The 23,835-nt window shown below is 39.4% G+C and overlaps 1 protein-coding gene across 1 annotated transcript in view; it reads right to left on the bottom strand.

Annotated features, from left to right (window-relative positions):
- Window positions 1-23,835, bottom strand: part of CFAP54 (cilia and flagella associated protein 54) — a 253,182-nt gene that overhangs the window by 160,530 nt on the left and 68,817 nt on the right. The window contains 7 exon segments of the mRNA XM_037160832.2: window positions 2,007-2,129; window positions 6,547-6,702; window positions 8,319-8,466; window positions 11,418-11,554; window positions 19,086-19,271; window positions 19,517-19,609; window positions 22,665-22,841. Of these exon segments, the coding sequence (XP_037016727.2) occupies window positions 2,007-2,129; window positions 6,547-6,702; window positions 8,319-8,466; window positions 11,418-11,554; window positions 19,086-19,271; window positions 19,517-19,609; window positions 22,665-22,841 (1,020 nt within the window).

A 23,835-nucleotide genomic window follows, 5' to 3' on the forward strand; every position in this document is an offset into this window, starting at 1 on the left:
TATATATATATATATTTTTTTTAAACATACAACCATGCACCAAGATTCTCTAACTGCTCACCTCTCCCTCAGCCCCAAACAGGGTGGAAGTTTTAGTTCTAGGTTACCAATACATTTTCCTTTCAAGGATGATACTTCTATTTTAAGAATCCCTACTTAGCATTTATATTACAGAGTCCTAGTCACATAATTATTATCTATTTAGTTTTAATAATACATATATTGCAAGATTCATTGCTCCCATTATTCCTCTCCTTTTTGTCTTTCCCTATCTTGGGATTTCTGTTCTGAACCACTTGTCATTTGATAGAGTATTTCCTCAAGTGTTTTCCTCAGATAAGTACACAGGCAGAATATTTTTTAAATGCACGCACTTCTGAAAATGTTTACTTTGCCCTGACAAATGAATGACATCTTTACTGGTTATTAATTCTTGGACCCTCAGGATTCTACAATTGTTATTCCAATATTTCAACTTCTAGTGTTGCTGATAAAAATGAGTCTAAAGCTAATTAATTCTTTTTCCATTGCAAATAACCTATTCTTTTGGTCTCGAAACTTTAAGACTTGCCCTTACCCTTGGACTTCAGCCATTTCACCAACACATGTCTGTCTAGACACACATTCTTACATTTATCCTACCTGGGATGCCGAGAGCCAATATTCTCCATCTGTTTCTTTTCTACCTGCAAAACTCCTTTCATTTCATGTTATGACTTCTGGATCTGCCTTCTGAATTTCTCTCTAGACAATTCTGTTCTACAATGGCTGGTACTTCTTGAACTTCCAGATTTGACTCAAGAAATACAATAACCATAATGTTCATCTATTCAAGTTTTTAATCAAAAATTAAATTAGTTTGTTCAGGTACAGATTTTTTGTTTTGTTTTGTTTTGATCATCTAATGAATGGCATCACCTTGAAAGTTTTCTCTCTCTCTCTTTTTTTTTTAAGATTTTATTTGTTTATCTTTAGAGGGGAAGGGAAGGAGAGAGGGAGAGAAATATCAATGTATGGTTGCCTTCGTGCATCCCCTGCTGGGAACTGGCCTGCAGGGAACTGTCTTGCAACCCAGGCATGTGCCCCGACTAAGAATCGAACCGTGATTGTCTGGTTCGCAGACCCGCGCTCAATCCACTGAGCTACACCAGCCAGGGTGCGCTCTCTCTCTCTCTCTCTCTCTCTCTCTCTCTCTCTCTCTCTCTCTCTCTCTTTTGTTTCAAGTAATCTCTGGTCTTTTCCAAAACAGTAAAAGTAAATACACATTATTTTAGTGTCTGGTTTGTTCTTGAGCCTTGGGATTCTGAGTCCCCTATAGTGAGCCATTGTTCTTCTCTTCCTGCTAATGGCTTATGTTCCCTCAGCCTCTACACAGACCAAGTCATAAAGGGCTCTCCAACAGTGGTAACTCAGTGAGTGATGGAAGGAATATGATCTTCTGCTCTTGAGGTCAAACCATAGCAGCCAGCAAATCATGACCTCTTTGCTAAGGTAGAGGTTAGAGGCCTCTCTGTTGCCAGACCTCTATAGAAGCAAACTTTAACCCCAAACAAAGTGATGGATCAAATCAGCCCCCTATACAGTGTTCTTCCAGATCCCTGACCAAATGAGAAAGGGCCTGTGAGGGCCACATAAAAGAGGCAGGCAGATCTGGCCCTTCATTGAGGAGATTCCCTGGGTTCAGTCAACCAAACCTTTGAAGAAATGCCTGATCTTTGAGCCAAATGATGAGGATAGACAAGCCTACCTCTCTGCCTCTGGTCTCTTGGTTCTTTCTGATTTTCAAAATGAATGAGGTCCCATAAAAACTCATCTTTCCATCCCTGCAACCCCGCTTCCTCACAATACGCCCACCATCCTTTACAGCTGACCTGCTCCGGCTACTTTTGATCTCAAATGCTTTCTGAGTGCTATTTCTTAAAGTAATTTCTATAAAAGTAGCTTGACTTCCTAAGTCATTACCGCTCCTAAATTTTATGACACAAGACTAAGAACATGATAAATACCTTTGTTATATAGAAGATACAACAAGCTATCATGTGCTGTACGCCTTCAAAATTTGCAGCATGTTTCTTTGAGTGGATGCTGTTTGGCAGTCCTTGCAAAACCACTATACACTTTATCAAGATCTAAAAAATGGAAAGATAATGGTTTTATTGAAAATTATCACCCTTACACACTATAAACTGTTCCATTAAAATCGTGCAAGTTTGAAGCCATCAAATTTTATTATTATTGTTAATAACTATTGATAAGTTGCTTATCAGGTAGAGTATACTCTAAAATAAAACTGACATGCTCAATTTTCAAATGAGTCTCTCTTCTAAATAACTTGAGAACCTGTGCAGAGAATAAATTAGTATGTGAATAACTATAAAACAAAGCATATTTTGTCAAGTGCCATAAAAGATATACAAAGAATGTTATATGTATACAAGAAACACCGAGATCAATCACATCCAGGCTTGGTGGACCCTGGAAAGCCACATGGAGAAGGCTGTACCATACTAAATACAAACCGATGCCAGGTACTTGAAATAACAATTTCCTTCCAGATTAAAACCAAACATTCACACCACAGGAAATTAATTAATCTTGGTGTTTACTTCTATTCTCCTCTCTTCATACCATATGACCCTGAATGGGATCAAGAGCTAGACAATTAAGTTTGGCTTTCTATTCTGTTGCATAATTCTAAGTAATATTACCATCAGAAAAGTAGAGTTGAGATTGATCGATCTACCTTCATTCAGATTATTCCAAAGGACAAATTAAAATATGGATGCTGGTGCCCTGAGGGCACATTAATTGCTTCAAGCTACCATTAAAAAACTTGTAAGTTTTTTTAATGCTTCTTAAATTCCCCCCTCCACTATCACCCTCTCCCCACTACCACGCCATATCCCCAAATCATGTAACAACATTAAATTTTGAAGTTTTCCTCTGGCTCAAGTAATTTTATGTGTATGTGCAAATACTCAAATGTACACAGGGCTCTGGCTGGTGTAGCTCAGTGGACTGAGCACCAGCCTGTGGACCAAAACATCGCTGGTTCAATTCCCAGTCAGGGCCCATGCCTGGGTTGCCAGCCAGGGCCTGTGAGTTAGGGGCATGAGAGAGGCACCAATCACTGTCTGTCTCACACATCATGTTTCTTTCCCTCTCTTTCCCCTACCTTTCCCCTCTCCAAAAGTAAACAAATAAAATCTTTTTTAAAAATGTACATAGGAGGGTTAATGCTAGGCTGCAAATGGGATTTAAATGCACTTACCTGAACTGTGCATTTCCCCTCCAATCATGTCTAATGAAAAATTCCTCCAAGTCTATAGGTTTAGCTCCAATTCATTACTTCTAATGGCTACATACAATTATTTAATGTCGATCAACCACAGTTGATTAGCCACTTCCAGAATCTCCATGGTGTACAGTGTTAGGGTTGAGGTTTTACGGTCTGGCCATCCTCCTGTTACCGCACTTCTCTTCATCTCCAGTTTTATGGCCACCACCAAGAATGCCAGAGTACACACCCACACACACAGTTTTCAACAGGAGAGGCACCAGAGGTGCCAGCTCCAAGATGCTGCCCAGTGAGCACGAGGCACCACCCTCCAGGGCACTGTGTACATTCTAAGTCGGGGCCCAGTATGTGGTACTGTGTCCCCAGCTGGTAGAACACATGGATCTGGGAACCAAAGGGTGAAGCCTGGAGTAGCATCCTACCAACTGGTAACTATATTCTATGAGATACATTACTAATAGAGGATTGCTGTGTCAGGTGAAGGCACTGTTAATTTTGCTAAAATTTTATTCTATGAGATAGATTACTAGTAGAGGGATTGCTGTCAGGTATACTTGTTTTTTATTTTAATTAAAGTTAGATTTAGTTTAACTAAAATTGAGATTGCTTTACCAAAATCCAATGCCTATAACAATTCACATTTCCTCCATTAGCGAACAAGAATGCCTTTGCCCCAAACATCCGCACCAGCAATAGGTGTCACAGATCTTTTCAATTCTGCCTGTGTCGTTACTTTGTTCATTTACTGTGCACATGTGTGAACGAGCATTCAGAGTTTGAGCATCTTTTCATGTGCCTCTCAGCCACTTGGATCTGTTTTCCCTATAAACTACCTATTACATATCCTGTGCCCATTTTCCTATCACATTATTGTCCAATAGTAAGACTTTTTGTTATATATATTTATCCTTCATCAATGTTAGGTATATTTTTCCAAATCCATAAATTTTCTACTATCTTTATTATGGTCCCCTTTTTCACACATAGATTGCTGTACACACAGTCAAATATGTTTTTTCTCCTTGTTTTTTCTAAGAGTTCTGTCTTGGTTAGAAGCGGTTCCCCCAGCCCTGGATTGCACAGGTACCTAATCTCCTGAGATATTTTTGTCAAATTTTTTGCTTTGTTTTATATTTAAGATCTCAACTTTTTGTAAATGGCATAAATAAGTTCAAACTCTACTTTCTTTCAATGAATATCTAGGTGATTCACTACAGCTTACTAAAAATATCCATTTTCTTTCCACTAAATTAAAATGCCAATTTCTGCCATACATTTCATTCTCATATATATTGAGGCCTATCTCTGGACTCTCTACTCTGTTCCACTCATCTTTTCCTATTCTAAACAATATAATTTAATTAGAAATTGCCCTCCTAAGGCTTTCCCTCACACCTATAACCCATTCTGAGCTGCAGCTAAAGGCATCCTGAATGGGTGGGGTCCTGAACGGTGACAGGAGACTATCCCGACTCGCCCGGCTGAGCACCAATCACAGTGTTGTGCCTAATGTGGTAGCTTTGCTGGAGCACCTTACAAGGCGTGCACCAATATGGTTCATGTTTCCTTTTCTAACCCCTGGGAAAGAAGAACCAGAAGCTCCCACTCACACTGAGCAGGTAAAGGCAAACACTCGGAGTCCTGCCCCAGGGCAGTGATAACTCTCCCACCCTCTGACATAATAGTTTAAAGAAGGATCTGAGCTTTCTGGACATTTCTCAAAACAAAACATTAGACCACTGTATCAACACCATTATGTTAGTCAGACCTAATGAGAAAGAAATGGCAAGTACCCTAAAGACCTTTGGTACAATGCATGCCCTCCAGACAGTAGAAAAAACCCTTTGGAGATTCAGGGGCCTAACACATTAATAAAATACATATCTGGAACATGCCAAGACCCCCCCTCCAAAGTTGGTCTGGCATCTCTCATCTCTCAAACAGAAAGGACAATGCCAGGTATATACCTTCGGATTCAGGAGGGAGAATATTTTACATTTGAAGATACTGCTGTAATCCATTGACAAGTGACATGGGGGCTGCCAACTGTTAGTCTAGATTTCGGATGCTGGAGGGCTGTCTCTTCAGCAGCCAAACTGCAGGATGCCGGGAACTTGGGAGAGGAAGACGTGTCTGGACTCCCGCAGAGCCACTCCAAGGTGAGCACTTGTCAAGTTACTTAAGCTGTCTGTGAGTTTCCTCAATTGTGAATTTTACATGTTTATTATTTTACACTCATTCACTCCCATTATCTTGGCTTTCAAAATCTGAGTCAGTGAGGATGACAGAAATGATGGTGATGATGGTAACAGTCTGCACCATCAGCAGTAAAACCCTCCTCTCACTGCATCCCTGTGGGAGGCAGGACTCTGAGATCACCTTCAAGGCCCCTGCCCCTGACAGGTAAGCCCCGAATAACCCCTCCCTTCGAGTGTAGGTAAGCCCTGTGAATGTGATGGCGAGGCCTCCCCCCTGACTAATTACACTACATAAGACTCCTCGGGCCAATTAGAGGGGGCTCTCCTGTCTGCCTTGAAGAAGCAAACTGCCATATTGGAGCAGGGAATTGTCGTCAGCCTTTAGGGGTCAAACCTCCTTTTCCACAATCACAAGAACATCAATTTTCTCAACAACCAGTGAGCTTAGAAGAACCCTGAGCCTCAGATGAGATCGCAGCCCCGATTTCAGACTGATGAGCCCCAGAGTGGGTCCAGCTTCCTGGTCCACAGACACTGTGACAAAGCAAATGGACGCCGTTTTAAGTCACTAAGTGTACAGTGACTTGTTTGGGAGCACGGACAATGAATACAACCCCGTCAGCCAAAGTATCCTCAACTTATCCATCACTGAGATCAAGCATGTTTTCTTGGGTCATCCAGCAATCCTCCTCCTCAGAGGATAACTTTCGCAATATGCTTTGAATACATATTGCTGCTTCTAATACTATAAGAACATAAATATCAAAATGAAATTTAAAAACCTAGAAAAGCAGATGCCAATATTTAAATATGGACAGCAATGAGGCTGAATATTTTCAGAGAAACAAGTCTCAAGTCCCTACTTATATGTCTGCCCAGACATATCAATTAAATTATTAAAATGTTTTTCAGTTAACTCATAAAATGTTGTAATAGTATTATTTATACTCTATAGGAGACACATTGTTTTTTCCTTTTCCAAAATGCACTATTGAGTTGCCTTTGTAAAGATACCCTTATCTATGGGGAAAGGGGAAGGAATACTCTCACCTGTACAACAGGTACCAGGACAATATTGTGATAGATCATAGGAGCAAGGAGGCCATAACACTGAGTCACAGCTTGAAGGGCATAACTGGAATCATTCAGGTAGTTGCTAAGCTCCAATGCCACTAATACTCTCTCACACTCAATTAGTCTGGCAATCTGTAAAGAAGCAGGTATTGTTACACAGTTGAATGTCAGGTGCTTAACTAATGTGTCTCTAAGGAAAACGAAGGTAGAAAATGTGATCCCTGTGGCTTGGCAACAATATTAATGTTGGTTTAAGGAAAAATCTAAATTCAGGAACAACGCTAACTCCCAAATAAAGCTACACAAAAATAACACAATCTTAGACTTAAATTTCAGAATTTTGTGTAAAATAATACATATACCACTAGTAACAGAAACTGGTAAGATAAAATCTTGGCTATATGTTAATGTTAGAAAAAACAGAATTGTTATAAAAACATAGATTATAAGAAATAATCACTAAAATATTGCCCCCACTTGATTATCAGAGTCCCATTTCCCTTTTGGATTCGTGAGAAAATAGTAAATTTTCAGTAAAGCAAACTAATCTTCTGTTAGAATTTTCCTACTTAAATAAAAATGATGGTAATATGTAAACATAGATACTCAAAAAGAATAAGAATCTTATTTTATTCCTCCTTCACCTTTTCTGAGGAAGATTTCATTATATTTCAGTGCATATACATACAAGATTATGTACAAAGAAAACTGTATGAGTGGCAACCAGAAATTTCCATACAGCAAATTATTGCTTGAATGGTAGCCTAGCATTCTAGGAGTGACTGATCTGCTTAAGGAGCACCTTGACCTTCAGACTGAGTGCTGAAAGGACACTCTGAATCCAGTGCAACAGAAGCAGGGTGATGGTTGTGAATGCTTTGGCTCTACACGACTGTGGACTTGTCTGGGGCAGACAGTCATGTTTTTTTCACTTTCATCTTCACAGAAACTAGCACAAGCTCATTTAACAATTTATTGGTTAACTAATGAATAAATGGATGGGGAGGGAAAAGGAACTGTGAAGAAACTAACCAAAAAATGGCAAAAACCGTCCTCATATATCTAAAGTGAGTAAAGAAGGAAAGAGATAGAAGAGTAACCTCAATCTGAAATGAAAAAAATATAGGACCGTTATTAAAAGAAGAGCATTATAAGGTTGTAGATGAGCATAGAACAATGTCTGTAAGAATCCTGAGAAGCTATCAATAGAAGACAGGTTAGATCCCTGCCCTTGTATAGGAACACAATATTACAATTAAAAAGAATTTGGTCATTGACATGTACCACCATGAAAATATGTCCAAGATATATTACAAAAAAATGTTCCCAAGTCAAGATGCAGAACAGCAAATATATCATGATGCCATTTTTGTAAAGATAATAAAAATAGCTAACAAATTTAGCTATGCATATTTTTAAATTAGAGAAATAACATGAAACAAAAATGTACTATTCCTCAGGGCAACCAGATTATAATGGTTTCACTTTATATATTATACATTTTTAAATATTCAAAGTGTATACTGCTTGTATATAGGAGAAGAATAAGTTGAAAAACAGAAAACAAACCAAACAACCCGTAGGTCAGTGACTCCCACACGGAATTTCAGAGAAGCCAGCACAAACGTGCAATGGCCCTCAGTCCATTCACAACCAGGATTTGCATTCCCCCCAAGAAAAGTAATTTCAAACATTGAGAAACAAATAAAGGAAAATTGGCACATTTTTAGTCATTTTCATTCACTTACTTGTTGAGAAGGAAAAATCTCATTGCCTTTGATATTATCACAGAAAAGATTTTCTTCTTTGATTTTAATGTCACTCGTTACAAAAATATTTCTAAGAAAAAGGTACAAGAGGATTGAAGAAGTCTCTGCCAAAATATCAGAATGTAACCTGCAAAAGGAAGTAAAGCACGTTACAGGTCTAAAAATAAAATGATTTAGCATGCGAACTTGCCTTTTGGGATTGATTTGTTCTTAGCATCTACACAATGGTCCCAAGATAGCAGCAGAAAATTGTGGAGCAGCTATTCTCACACAGTATTGGAGTTAAAAACAAACACTGCCCTTAACAACAAGTGCACAATGAAGAAAACTAAGCTGCTGACATATTCTGTCATAGATTCCTAAAAATAACTATTGTCAAAGCTTTCTGGCTTTAATATATAAGGTTCTTTTTTATCAATATAATGAAACCACTATAGATATTCAGACGTTAGGAAAACAGGCCCAGTAATTAATGAACTTTTCAAAAATGAGGGTATTTATAGCAGAATCAGCCATGGAGAGGCGGGGAAGGGAGAAACTTTTAGGTCATGTCTAATTATCTTTTCTAAGCTGCCATTAACGGTGCCAACCAATGGCAAAACAGGAAGCTATACAGTCTTCCTTCTTTGTTCCCACTATTCCCTTCTTTACCCTTAGCCTTATCTGGTGGTAAACCCTCCCTTCTCGGCTTCAGGTTTACCTACTCTCCATACACCCCATTCCTATAAAACAAGAGTCTAACAGCAGTACTTCACACCTGAAGATCATCTGCTGTACCACCATGTTAAACTCTAAAATTACCTTTGTGGGGAGGATTTTGGCTCTCCCACTCTCCTTGTGCCTGTGCTGGCCATCAGAACTCGGACATGTGCAGTACCTCCATGCCATCACCTCCTCCCGGCTCCATGTCCTTCCCACCCAGCTCAGAATCTTGTAGTCCTTTCGATCGAGGTCTCTCTAGCACTTCAGATTCTGCACCCCTTATTTTATGCGACAATCGATTTGCCTGACCTCGCCGTTTTTTCTGTCCTTGCCACAATGCTCAATCAGCTATTTCCTAATGTATTCTCATTCATTCTTTTTTTCACTCACACTATCATTTTCTAGATACCTACTGTGTACAAGACACTATTCTAGGACTTGGGATACCAGGACGAATCAACGGTAGCCCTCAGAAACAGGATCTGAGCTCCACTACAATTCACGTTATGTGACAGCAACTGAGTCGCTAGTGCTTCTCAGCAACACTTCCATTTCCCCATGAGGTCGGTCACCTCGCTCACATTCTCCACAACAAATGTTCTGAACCCCTTCTTCTCCACCCCATGTGCTTTGCTGTCATCCTGGCTCTGGCACGGTGCCACCATCACTGCAACTTCTTCTACCCTCAACCTCTTCCTCTCCCCTGGCTCCCTTCCCTTCTCCCTCCAAAAGTCTTTCCTTAAGCGTGCCTTCCCCCTCGAGCTTCTTCCCACTTTCCTCTTCTCTTTACTGCCAAACCTCACATCCATAGTCTGCCTATAACAATTCCCCATTTTCAATCATTCCTTCGCCAATTGCAAAAGGTTTCTGCCCCATCATAGCACAAAAATGACTCTCTTGAACTAACCAATGGCCTCCTACATTACCAACTCTAAAAGCCCCTTCTTAGTTTACATCCTGCCCGACCTCTCTGTAGCATTCTATTAAACAGCTGCTCTACCTGACCTTGCGCTAGCATTCAATCCTGCTGGCCAGTCCCTCTGAGGTGGTGCTCTTGCTGCCCTCGGCAGTACACTTTCCCATACTTTCACTTTCTGGACTGCTCATTTTCAACAGCCTTCCTTAGTTCCATCTCTGTTTCTGTCTCTTAAGTGTAAAGATACCCAGGGTTCAAACTCCAGCCTTCTATCTGTTCTCCTATGTAAGTCATTCCCTGGGGGACATCATTCATTGTCAAAATTTCCATGATGACCTCAATGGACAAGTTCTAATCTGTATCTGTTGCCTTGACCTCACTCCTAAGATGCAGCACTAAACATCCAACTACCTACTGGATATCTCCTATCTCCAAAAGCGTCCTGCATGAAAACTAAACTCAAACTATGCTCAATCCAAGTCATTATCTTCCTACAAAAACATGCCCCACCTGTCACGTTCCTTTAGGAAATGTAATAGGCTTCCGGGTCAGGTGACCCTGGAAATCCCAGTCACTGTGCACTCCTCCCTCTCTCTTATCCTCCTGAGTTTCATCAGATATTCCAAGTCCTGGCTCCTCCTCCAAAATGCCTCTCAGCTCTACCTCCCATAGCATCTAACATCCTTGTACATGGCAGATGCTAAGCCTATAGCTTTTAACTTAGGTGTAATTATACCTGAATGTGAATGAGCATTGTCAATGCCTTTACTCAACCAGAATTTGTACTTTCAGCTCACTGTCTTTGAGGAGTGACGGGTTTCATCTTCTTATCAAAGAAATTTCAGACATTAATAAGTAGGTGAAGGAGACTATTGTTGTTTCTGAACTTGAAGACAGCCAGAAATCACACCAATGCTCATTTCTTAAGCTGCTCCTAAACTTTGTTCTTTTCGAGGGAAAAAATTGGCAGTAAGGCAAAGGATAGGCTGTGGTTTTATATACAGCTTCTACTGGCCTGTTTGAAGTTGCTGACAGTCTAAGCCTCGAAGCTTCCTCAAAGCAAGGAAAGCCTGTTTACCCTGATAGTCTACCCTCCATCAGACCCTAACCTTCACCTGAACCTGACCTTCTCTGTTACAAACATTCCCAATAATATTTGTGTTTTATAGTATAACTGACATTGCTTTGGCTAGTGTTTGGTATTTTTTTATAGCTTTCATTAACTTATAGTCAGAATGCATCCACATGCCTGCAGTGGGTTTTTTTTTCCTGATTCTAGTAAAAAAGTTTCTAACAAAGGCTCAAGACCCTGAAATGTTCATGCTTATTAAAAACTGATTGAAAACAGTTTTATATGGACTATCTTAACATGAAATTGAAAATAAATTAACTCTAGGTTTCACTCCGAACACCTAATTTCAAAAAGGAAATTAATATTTTAAGTGAATATTTCTAATTACCTTCTCTGTGTAATAGTCATTATATTGCTCAAACAAATAACAGATTGTTCGTTGTGAGGTGGAGAAGCAACGAAATAATCCCAGACCGGTGAGAAAACTTTCTTAGCCAGCTCATAGTCCCCAATCTGATAGGCAGCCTACAACAGAAAGCACATAACCTTATGCAGTATTTTTATTTGTGAAATGCCCCTTTTAAATGAGAATTCTGAGAAGGTCCTACCGCACGCTAATTCCACATAGTTATTCGCATTTGCTGCTCTGTTCCGCAGTGCCACAGGAAGGCAATGACAGCCACTGGCGAGGGAGACAGACACATTTTGAAATCTCTTTTATTTCTAAATTGCATGGAAATTTGAAACTCTGTAAGGATGTTTCAAATTCTCATAAGCAAAACAAAGATCACATCTGAGCCAAATTAATTTCATTTTCATCTATCTCGGCAGTGCACTCCATTTATTATAGACACAGTTATAATGAACAATCTGTTCCAAGAGAAACAATCAGATTTCCCAAACCCAAACTATGAAATCTACTTCATTCTCTTCTGGTCCTGACTGGCACTTCCGGGGCTTTTGTGCAACAAAGGGCTCACAGCTGAAAAGGGCAAAGAACAAAGCAGATATGCCTCCAAGAAGCTGTGATATATTTTACTTTCAACACATTCAACATTAGGCAGAATAACTGATTTTACTTGTAAAACCTAAAAGCTCTACAGAAAAAGAATCAGCATATCTATTTCTCTTGGTAGAATACATTGCTTTAAAGATATTCCTAAAAATTACTCTATTTTTATATGGGTACAAGTTATATGCTGCTTCAAATCCTTGATGGCAGCACGTAAAACATAAAGAATAAATAAATTCATTGAATTAAGTATGTAGCTGACATGTTGCTAGATTACATTCTACTCAAGGGAATAATTTACAGAGCCAGAACTTTTAAATCTGCCAGGTCAGCACTCAAAACTGACCAGCCGATAAGCTTTTATGAAGTTTCTACTGTGTGCTAAGCACAGTAAAAATAGATTCTTAAAGCTTACAAGGATCTCATATTCCATGAAACTGTAATCAAGTAACAGATATAAAACACATGAAATCACAGAAAAACTACAAAGAATAAAGTAATCATTGTGGAGGCTTACAAACGAAGAAATGAAGACTTCGAGGAGAAGGCAGGGCTCCAGTTCAACCTTAGGAAGAGATAAGATTCAGGGGCCCATAGTTCAGACAGAATCTGAACAAGGCCCAGTAGTAAACATCCCCCCAGTGCAGTTAGGAGACACCGGAAAGGCAGGTCAGTGTTTGGAGAGAAGCAGGCAATATGATTGGACAGGTAGAGTGGGACATGGCTTCAGAAGGCCCTGAAAGTCGGGCAGACATATTAAAAGATGTCCGGTACAAAAGTAAGCACTTTCTGTGCAGTCTTGTACTGACCCCTCGTTACAAGTTCTTTTTAAGTAAGTTCTTTTACCACCCTTGCTTTTCAGGGCATTGAGAAGTTAAATAATTCGAACAGAGCCTGACACTCAGTAAGAAGAGTGGAGCAAAGACTTGGAGTGGAAACTGGGTCACTTTTCTGGGCTGCATTTATGAAATAAAGGAGTGGACTAAGTGGTACCTAAAACACTGTCTAATTCTAAGATTTCCATGGGAAAAAATAACAGACGATATATAACAGGGTTGGTGAAATTGTAATCAAATGTTCTTTCCTTTTAAAGGCAATCTATATTCTTTTGCCTTTGTAAAATAACAGAAAAATAACATTATTTATCCAATGAATGAACACTGTGAAATAAGAAACGACACCTTGATAAAACTATGCTTTATAAGATCATGACTTTTTGTGGGTTAACAGAGGAGTGCCAGGCTATGTGTTCAAAGATAGGTGACTAGTAGTGATGTGCAGCATGGATTTTAGACAGGATGAGGTTAAAACGAGAAAGAAGTGCTAAAGACTAATGCGGTAATGAGGTATGGAAGAAACTTCAATGGACGACCTGCGCCTGGCTCCCAGAACTCCACACTCCTGATTTTTCTGCAAAGGCCACATTCCCTCTCAGTCCCCTAGGCAAGCTCCTCCTCTTTCCCCCAGTCTGTTTACATCGGCATGCTGCAGAGTTCGGTCCTTGGACCTCTCCTCTTCTACACACTGACTTCCTTGGTGATATCGGTCAGTGCCATGGCTTCATCACGTGACTCCTCTCAAATCCCTCTCCTGCCCACACCTCTGTCTCTCCCAAACTCTAGATTCATACATCTAACTAAGTGCTCGACACTTCTCTCTGAATAACCAATAAATCTAATATGTAATAAGTAGCCAATAATATGTAATATCTTATCTCAGCAGGCCCAAAACTGAACTTCGGATCTTCCCCTGCCCAAATCCACACCTCCCACAGCCTTCTCCAACTCAGTAGATGTCAACCCCATCCTTCCAGTTTGCCAGCTAAGTATCTTAGAGTCATCTTTTATTTTTCTCTTCACATTAGTTCTATCAGGAATTCTTGTTAATACTTCCCTGAAGACATGTCCAGACTCTGACCACTTCTCACCACGTCAACTTCTATCACTCTGGCCACGCCACCTTCCTCTCTCTGGATTATCGCAACAGAGAGGCCTCCCTGCTTCCACCCGTACCCCCTTATGGTCCACTTCCAACACAGCAGTCAGGGTGAGCCTTTAAAAACGTATCACATTCTATCCTGCTACTACTCAAAACCCTCTATTTCACTCAGGGTAGAAGCCAACGTTCTTACAATGGCCTAAAAGTCTTTTCAGGATCTGCTTCTGACCCACCCACTCAGTTTCACTTCTCTGATCAATTCTTTACTCCCCACGGGCCCCTCTGCTCTAGCCATACCGGCCTCCTTTATATTTATAAAACATACCAGGTGCACTTCTGAAAAGCTTAGGGCTTTTGCTCTAGCTCCTTCTGCAGAATGTTCTTCCTCCAAGAGCCTTTCCCTGACTTCTTTCAAGTCTCTGCTCGAATCTCACCTTCTAGATGAGGTCTTCTCTGATCACTCTGTTTAACACTGCAATCAACCTTCCATTCCCCCCTTCAGATTTCCTGTTCCTTTTACCATATTCTTTATTTCCATGGAACGCATCTTCTAACATAGTAGATAACTTATTTATTTATTTACTATGCTCATTGTTTATTAGTTATCTCCCACCATAGCATTTTGTTCACTTCGCTTAAAACAGTGCTTCTCAAAGTATGGTTCAGTGACCATCAGTATCAGCATCCCTAGGAACTTGTTAGAAATGCAAAACGTCAGGCCCCACCCCGGACTAGGGAGTCACTCTGGTGGCAGCACCCAGCAATCTGTTCGACTAGCACTCCAGAGCTGTCTGATGCACACTCAAGTTTGACATCACCAGCCTAGAGCAATGCCTAGTACAGAGTAAGCACTCGATCATAATGTGTTGAGTAAATTAAACAATGTGTTGAGTGCATCTTTTCCTAATAATTTCCCTCTACCCACAGAAGAGGACACCCAGAGGCTGGACTGTGCTATAACACAGTTGACTGGCCCCCGGGTGAGTGCTTGACCTAACCTGAGTGCTTTACGGCCCCCGCTTCAAAGCAAATGGACCCCCCACCTTGTGTTTGGTTCTGATGTCAGGGCTCATGACCTGGACACGCTTAAACAATCTGAGAGAAAATTTATTACACAAGAGACTTCTAGGGAGAGTTTGGCAGGCACGAGCAGGTCTGGACTGGCTTGGACAAAGCAGAAGGAATGGGTGGGGACTTGATTAGTGGCTGGGGAATAGGAATTAGGTGAGCTCCTGCCAGCTGGGAGGTTTCAATTTCGTGCTGGCACCAAAGACAAGGTAAGCCCATAGACCTCCTTGTCAGCCTGCTGAAGTGTGTGTCCAAAGGAAAAAAAGAAGGGTGAGGTTTAAAACCAAGTGAGTGGGCAAACATCAAAAGTGAGGTCAGACTCTATATTACATTAGGCAGGCCTATCGCAGTCTCTTTCCCAGGAATTTGGAATCAAGATTAGGAGCCAGCTAGCTGGTCTCTGTTTATCGATGAAATTGAGGGATCTATAAAAATTCAGGAGCTGCCACTTTTCCTCCAAAAATAGAGAGATAAAGAGACTCAGTCTTTTGCAGAAAGGAAAAGAAAGTAGCTACATAAAGAGAACCAAAGGCATGAGACCTAGAGCTGCTTGCCCTTGGCAGCCTTTTCAGGGTGCGTTCCCTGCAAGCCAGGCTGGTTCCCTTACTTGCAAAGTCTTAACTGAAGCCATAACTCAAAATTATCTAAACAAGGGTTATTGTTTTGATAATGAGATTAGTTAAAAAGAGAGAGAGAGAGAGGGAGTTCAAAAGAAGAAGAGATGACATCTAGCATAGGACCTGGCAAAAAAAAACAAAACAGACATTGACGAAATAATTCATTAATAACTGGATGAGTAGAGAGAGTAGTAATATTTAGAGGATGAAATGGGAAAGAAGAACTGAAACTTCTTAAAGGGCCTTAAAAATGGGGATGACTATCTTTCTTACCTGGTAGCTTTTTTTTTTTTATTATTTGAGTGGTCATAACCAAAAGGTAGACATCTAGTAACCAATCAATTTCAATGAATTCATATATGAAGTGGAAAAAAACATATGAACTTTATTTCCCTTTCTCCTGCCACCATTGTGACTGCTGACAAAGCATTCACGTCCCAACACTGAATTCTACTGTCAATGCTGATCATCAAGGCCCGAGGAACAGCTCCAAACCCAGGCAGAGGAGAGGTGGGAGGCAGGCGGGCCCTAGAAGAACTGGGCACACGTTCGATGTTGAACACACGACTTCCTGGGACCCGGGACAGAGCAGCAGGAAGGCGTGAGCTGGCTCAGGTGTCAGGCTTGCCACCTGCTACCCAAGTGACCTCGGGAAAATTACTTACCCTCCCTGAGATACCTTTTCTGGAATAAACTGGAACTGGCAGAGGAAGAATTAAATTAATCTCTGTCTCCTCGACAGTAAAATGAAAGCGATAATGCCCCCTTCACAGAGTTATTGTAATAAAGGGAATGATAAATTTTAAAATGCCTATGTCACACAACAGCTTTTTAATAAATGACAGTCCCCATTTCTTTTTCTCAGCCAGCCACTGTGTCCACTCACGACCTGATGTAATGGTTCAATAATGCGGCACTAACACGGCACTTCATCGCAGAACCATTTTACAGATAGGGAAACAGAGACCAAGCAATGTGCTAAAAATTCGGCTCACAGACACCTAGTTCTCTGCATTTGGTATCATAGCGTCTAGTCATTCCCAACTTAAAGGGGAAGAATAAAAATGTGAAAATAAAAAAGGGGAAAGCTAAAAAATATCCACAGAAAATATACTATTCATAAAGGTTTCTCAAAAAACTGGCCAGATTGGCTAAATCCTACAGTAAGGGAAAACCTAGTAAAGATTCTCCTGAATTTATTAATATGTAAAGATTAATGGTGAGCACAATACAACCTAAAATCCCACGCCAAGTTAATAATAGACATTTAGTGAAATATCTCCTTATCTTACTATAAGAATATTAATAATATTTTTAAAGAACAGAATTATCCTGAAACTAAAAACTAACCACTCTCATAAAGACAGATTGTAATTCCCAAGAGAAAGGTATATTTACTTGTTAGAACCTAAGAGCTTAAACTTTTATAAATTAAGGAGATTTACAAAGTGAGAAAATTTTGCTTTGGCCATTTAACATTATGAGACAGAATGCTCATAAACTGTCATAAATGAACTACAGTACTTCAAATATAGTATCAATAAAGACACACAGGTCATTACTTTATGACGCTTCTCATTACCCCAGCAGTATAGCTGGGATTTAGTTTTATTAACTTTCAATGAAAGTTCTGCCAGATGAAACCCAGGAGTCAAACCACTCCCTGGAGAAAAATTAGGCCTTGATGAAAGACTCTGTTCCTCACTCTAAAATAACTCTATCATTACAAATTAGGGAGTACAGTAGATTCCAAAGAAATCAAAACCCCAGAAAACCATGAGCCAGTATGACATGCTAAACCAATGCTAGACAAATCCTAGCAATTCTCTCAATTTAATTTCCTTTGAAAAATATGACAATATAAAAAGCCACTAAAATCTTAGCTTATAATACCAATCAACTATTAAGAGGAAAAATAGCATAATAAAGACATATTAAAATTTAGAATAGCCATCAGCTCTGCAGTCAATAACAAGCTTAAAATTAGATGCTTGAGACTGAGGCCAATGAGTCACTCTTCCTAGTATCCTATTCACTGATGACAATTTTCAAGTCAGGAAATCATTTCAGCAATAATGTTAATTGCTGAGTACACCCACCACTAAAAACAATAATAATATTTATTAAGTGCCTATTTTGTGACAAGTGCGATGGTTAAACATTTGACAGCAATAATTCTACTTAATATTCATAATAGCTCTGGGAGGTAGCTACTATTATTACTCCAATTTCACAGATGAAATCTTATTTGTCCAGTATCACATGGCTAGTGTGAGGAGCTTTTACTTACTTACTTACTTATTTATTTATTTACTTATTAGCTTTTATTTATTTTTTTAAGACTTTATTTATTTATTTTTAGAAAGAAGGTAACGGAGGGAGAAAGAGAGGAAGAGAACCATCAATATGTGCTTGCCTCTCACGCCTCCTACTGGGGACCTGGCCCAAAACCCAGGCATGTGCCCTGACTGGGAATCGAAACAGCGACCCCCTTGGTTCACAGGCTGGTGGTCAATCCACTGAGCCACACCAGCTGGGGGGAGGAGCTTGTATTTAAACTCAGGTCTGTCTGCCCCTATTAAGCCAGAAATTTTACTTCTATAAATTTATCCTAAGAAAGTAATCATGAATGCAATCAAAGATTTAAATAAAAAATGTGCATCACAGCTTTGCTTGTAATAGCAAAGGACTGGAAAGCAAATACATCTGTCCAACAATGAAGAATTACTAAATAAACCATGATCTAAGATAGAGAACACCATGTAGTTATTAAAAATTACGTTTTAAAAGAATAATTTAATAGAATGGAAAAGTGTCTGTTACAGATTAAATAAAAATAGCAGAATATAAAGGAATGTGATTAAAATTACACATACATAAATTCATACACAGATGTGTATACATACATATATACACACACACACACAAATGACAGGATATCTCTGGATCTCTCAGCATTGGCACTATTGACACTATGGACTGGATAGTTCTTTGTCTGAGGGTCCTTCGCTGTCCTTTGCAGTGCAGGATGCTTATCAGCGCCCTGGCCTCTGCCCCCGAGACAGTGATAACCCAAAATGTCTCCTGGGAGCCAAAGGCGCCCCAGCTTAAAAACTGCTTCTCTGAATGACAACAGATAACATCCCTTTTTTTCTTTGTGCATTTCAGGATTTTACAAAATGTCTCAAATTAATGTGTGTTAACATTTATAATCCAGAAAAAAAATGTTACTATAAAAAGCAAACTCACTAAGAAAGAATGATTCTTATTTTATGAGACTAAACAGCAATAATGAGAAAACATGTATTACAGGAGCTTTAGAATACCTGTTGTGATTTTCTTTCCATCAGAAATTACTTAGTAACTAACTGCTCAGTGGAAAAACATATAAAGCAAAACAGTCAGCAGAAATCTCTTCTACCTGCGTCAGGAACATGCGAGCAGTGACCGCAGAGAGAGGCGGGTACACCAGAATGGGCTTCGTTGTCTCCCCGACGGCGTCACCCACAAGCTTCCCATTAGAAGAATAAGCAGCAATCGCAAAGACGTATTTTTCATTGGTTTCTAAACCTTTCACTTCAAAAATGCTTTTACCATCAGCTGGTATCTATTAACAAAAACATATTTCAAGTTATGTGTGAAAGTTAAAGTAATATGACTTTATATAATTGAGTAAACTTCATATGTAAAAAAAAACCCTTTTTCATTTACTGCTGAATTTTACTCAGATTCAATTTGAAATTAGCAAAATTCATTGAAAGGATGACATAACATGGGAAAAACACTGTCGGTAAATGAGATTTTTTTCCGTAAGATTTCCTGACATTTAGACATTTTTGTAACTTGACATACCGCCTCTCCTGAGTTCGGGAGATGATTGTTGTTTAGTCTGACTTTTCCGTAGCTTCCTTCTGCTTTGCAGCCCAAAATGCAGTACCACGACACCTGCCCAAGGGGAGACACAAGCCCGGCATCCGTAGTCTGTTTAACAAGGCATTCAATCCCCTTAATCATGATGCGGCAAAGAAATGCTTTTCTAAATAAAAGTACAACTGTGCAAGTTTTAAAAGATGACGTCTAAGTTTACGAAAGTGCTTTGGTTTGATCTTTTTTAAAGAAGGCAACTACGGCGTTAGTTTCCCTGGGACTAACAAGACTAAAACATTATTCATTATTAATTATTTTTAACTACCACTAACTGAGAAGTCCCTATGGGCTGAGAATTGTTAGGAAATTTACATATACTTTCTCATCTTCACAACATCCCTATAAGACGGGATTATGACTGTCACTTTGCTTCACAGGAAATGGAGATGCACAGATGTTTAATAATTCGCCCGGGGTCAGATCGTGGCAGAGAGTGACTCCCAAGATGACTTCATCTTGATGGGAAAAAAGATCCAGCACTGAAATGATTTTCATATTTTATTTAATAATAGATGACAAAAAAGTTAATGGAAAAAGCAGCAAGATACTAAATCGTAGTATTTAAGATAAAATATTAAAATACATGTGAAAAAGCCTGAAAGAAAAAGTGGTAGATTTGGGGTAATAAAACCGTACGAATATGGCTAGAATTCTTCTCTAGTTTATATGTTTTCTGAAACATGATATCCTTTCAATATTCTTAAATATAGGCAGAAACTAAAAGCAACATGCATATTCTACTAAAACAACCAAGCTTAAACTCGATTAAATGCTTAGTCAATGGTCCTTTTGCCAAGCTGTCAAAATAATGGCAATTCCTTGTGGTAGTGAACTAATCTCACTATAAGGAAAGGGAGCAAGCTGATAGCTAGGGGCCAGCATTGTTAGTAGCCATACCATCCAGGGGTTAGGGATAGAGGAACTGTCGTCATTGCATCCCTCCCTTTCCTCATAAATGCCACTTCACAGCATTTCAACTCCCAAATTACATGGGATGCTGGAGGAACAGGGAAATACAATTGTCTAGAAGCTGTAAGAAGGACTCTTACAGCTCAGCCTGCTATCTCCTCTTCTGGGTCAGCAAAACAATTCTAATTATGTCTTGCCTGTACAAGTAGTTCCCAACTCTGACTATGCAGGAGAATCACTTTTAAAGATATGCTTTGTACATAATCAACCATTAAAAAAATTACATATACCCAAGTCTGCATAGCCTCAGTGAATAAGAATTTCTGGTGCAGGCTTCCAAAAACAATTCCTCATGTGATTAAGGAGCCCTATGCAAAGGCAGGAGAACTCAAAGGACAGAGGGAACATTGAAGAAACTTGGAAGCTGTAGAAAAGGGAGGGAAATGCAATAAATCTCACAAAAAATAGAAACTAAATTTCCTTGACCTCCCATGCAAAAGAGTACCCTTTACCATAGGGCGGCAGGGTGGGGGGTATGGGGGAGAAAAACTATGTTTCTGACCTAGACCATTATTGTTCTAGGTTAAGCTCTATTTATCAACTGGAATTTAAAGGGTGAAATTCCCTCTTAAAGCATATTTACAAGCAGGCCTTTTATTTTGTTCCACAGATGAAAATAGCTTAGTCTGTGTAATCGTAAGAAGCAATGTGTGATTAGAATCTACCTAACAGTAATGGCACTGTAAACAAATCACCACTGACTTTAGAAATAAAAGTTTATAAATAACATCAGCACTTTCAACTATTAAAACAGATTTTAATGAAATGAATACCTTAATGGTGATTTTGATAAAACAAAAGATGGCTGAATCCTCAACCCAGAAAATGTGTTTAAGCCCACAGCACCACCTAGTGCTGGTCGGTAGGTAACAGCAGGTACTGGCGCCTACAACTCGAATGTATTACGTACATGAACTCAACATAAAGTGCTAGGTGACGAGTCCAACAATGACAAGTAAAATATAAGACTTATGTCTTCCTATTTCTAAGCATTATGAAGTGAAATGAAATACAGTAACCACTACTTTGGGAGTAACCAGAGGTGAAGGAGGAGAGGGGTAATGGGAGAAAATAGGGGAAGGGCCATCAAGGACCATGTATGAAGGACACATGGACAGAGCCAAAGAGGGTAGGTTCGAGGGCGAGAGGTGGGGGGCCATGGTGGGGTGCAAATGGAGACAACTGTATTTAAACAACAATAAAAAAATGAAATACATAAAAATAAGATTTGGGTCAAATAAACTAAAACATTTGAAAAACAACAAGGAAAAGTTCTTGGTAAATTATCCAGTCTTAATTCCATGCTACCTTTCCAGAATCTGTGACCCCTATTCTCTAAACAGACTGAAAAACTTGGGAGCTGCAGAACAGCCACAGAGACGCAGCTGTGGCAGGAGAGCACAGCCAACGTCGTCTTGGTAACGGGGTGGGGGGGGCGGAGGACTGGTTGGGTTCTTGGGGCAGTGGGAGACCCGTTCTGTAGAGTGCACAAAATCAGCCACTTGGCTGCATATCTGAAACTTGTGTGGAATGATATACAATGTAAACTGTGTTTTTAAAAAAATAACAGACCATGTTGCTGATCGCCCAAAAGAGGAAAAGGTCATATTTCAAATATAAATTAGGTGGAATCAAATGCTTGTGAGGAAACTAGCGTGGCTAAAACTGTCATTTGTTTGCATTAGAAGCACCTCCATTTACTTGGAAGAACTTTAGAAAGGACCTCTAAGTTCACCATCCCCACATTCCCTCATCTCCATCATTGGCTCTGAGAGTAACTTATACCCTCGTCCAGCATCAGACTGGAATGTCAGCATATGACTATATCATGGAGACAGAGACACTAAGAAATGCTTTGCTATTGTGTCTCTTTACTATACATTTGGATATAGCAGGACTATATGGAGCGTACAGGGAAATAGCATCAAAATAAAAGATCGTGAAGTTAAACACAATTAAAACACCAGAATGCTAATCCCAGGGTTCAGTGCTTATACATAAGACTAGTCAAATCCTAATTAAGAGCAATAAAAGTATCAATCATTATAGTCATAAACGTACTTATGTTGCTTTGCCTGAGGTGAGGTCATAATGGACAACATACCTTAACGTCTGAACTAAAGGGGGCAGGTTTCAATGCCACAGAACAGTAAGTCCGGGACAGCAGGACAGGTGGAGGAGGGATTCTGCTCTTCTTTCTTTTTGAACTTTCCACATTTTTCTGATATGAATATAAGGTATTTTGTTCTACTTCACTCTTCTCTATTAAAGAATATGCTTCCTATATTAAAATGTAAAAACAGAAAAACACATTTCAAGAGCTTTAATTTCATTTATACTTGTAGTAAGGTTAAACACTATCTTGCTATGCATAGTTCACTGAGCCTCAGTGGTATACATATTTTAAGCACAGAATGATTTTGCAGAAGTAAAAAATATAGCTATTATATAAGGCTAAGTAACAAAACAGTCATTAAATAAAGCAATAATGTCATATTTATGTCTAATATGTTTATCATTACCCTATATTAATTTTAGACATTTCATTTTTTAATCAAACCCCCTGAATATCTGCCATCATATTTCATTGTCTCTAAAAAGTTCATAACACAATCATCTACATTTATGCTAATGAACTGTATACCTACCCTTTTTTAAAAAGATATTTTATTCATTTGTTTTTAGAGAGAGAATGAGGGAGAAAGAGAGGGAGGGAAACACAAATGCACGGCTGCCTCTTGCACACCCCCAGTGGGGACCTGGCCTGCAACCCAGGCATGTGCCCTGACTAGGAATTGAACCTGCGACCCTTTGGCTCTCAGGCTGGCACCCAATCCACTGAGCTATGCCAGCCAGGGCTGTATACGTACTCTTAATGCAACTTGAAATGTAACTCTCAAGCAATGACACTATTGGCACACGTGGTTTATAAAAAGGATATTATTAAGAGTGTCTTCCTCTCAGCAGGAAGAAATAAAACAAAAACACTCTGTAAGCCTGAAGGAAAGGCAATCAGTGTTTTAAAGGGCTACACACAGAGTGATAACACGTAAAACAAATCAAAAAAGGAAATGTGAGAATTGGAAGATATAAATAATATTTCAAAGACTAAATTTATCAGCAATAACAATACACATAAATGGGTTAAACTCATCTTTTAAATCAAAGGCAAAGACACTAATTGTGCTCCAAAGCAAAAACGCTTGTAAACATTAAAATTCAGTGGATGATAGGGAAGGAACAGCCTTTCCAACAGAGAATGCTGGGACAATTAG

Source organism: Artibeus jamaicensis, unplaced genomic scaffold, assembly GCF_021234435.1.
Source record: "Artibeus jamaicensis isolate MK-2021 breed Jamaican fruit bat unplaced genomic scaffold, CSHL_Jam_final contig_233, whole genome shotgun sequence".
In the NCBI taxonomy this organism is placed as follows: domain Eukaryota; kingdom Metazoa; phylum Chordata; class Mammalia; order Chiroptera; family Phyllostomidae; genus Artibeus; species Artibeus jamaicensis.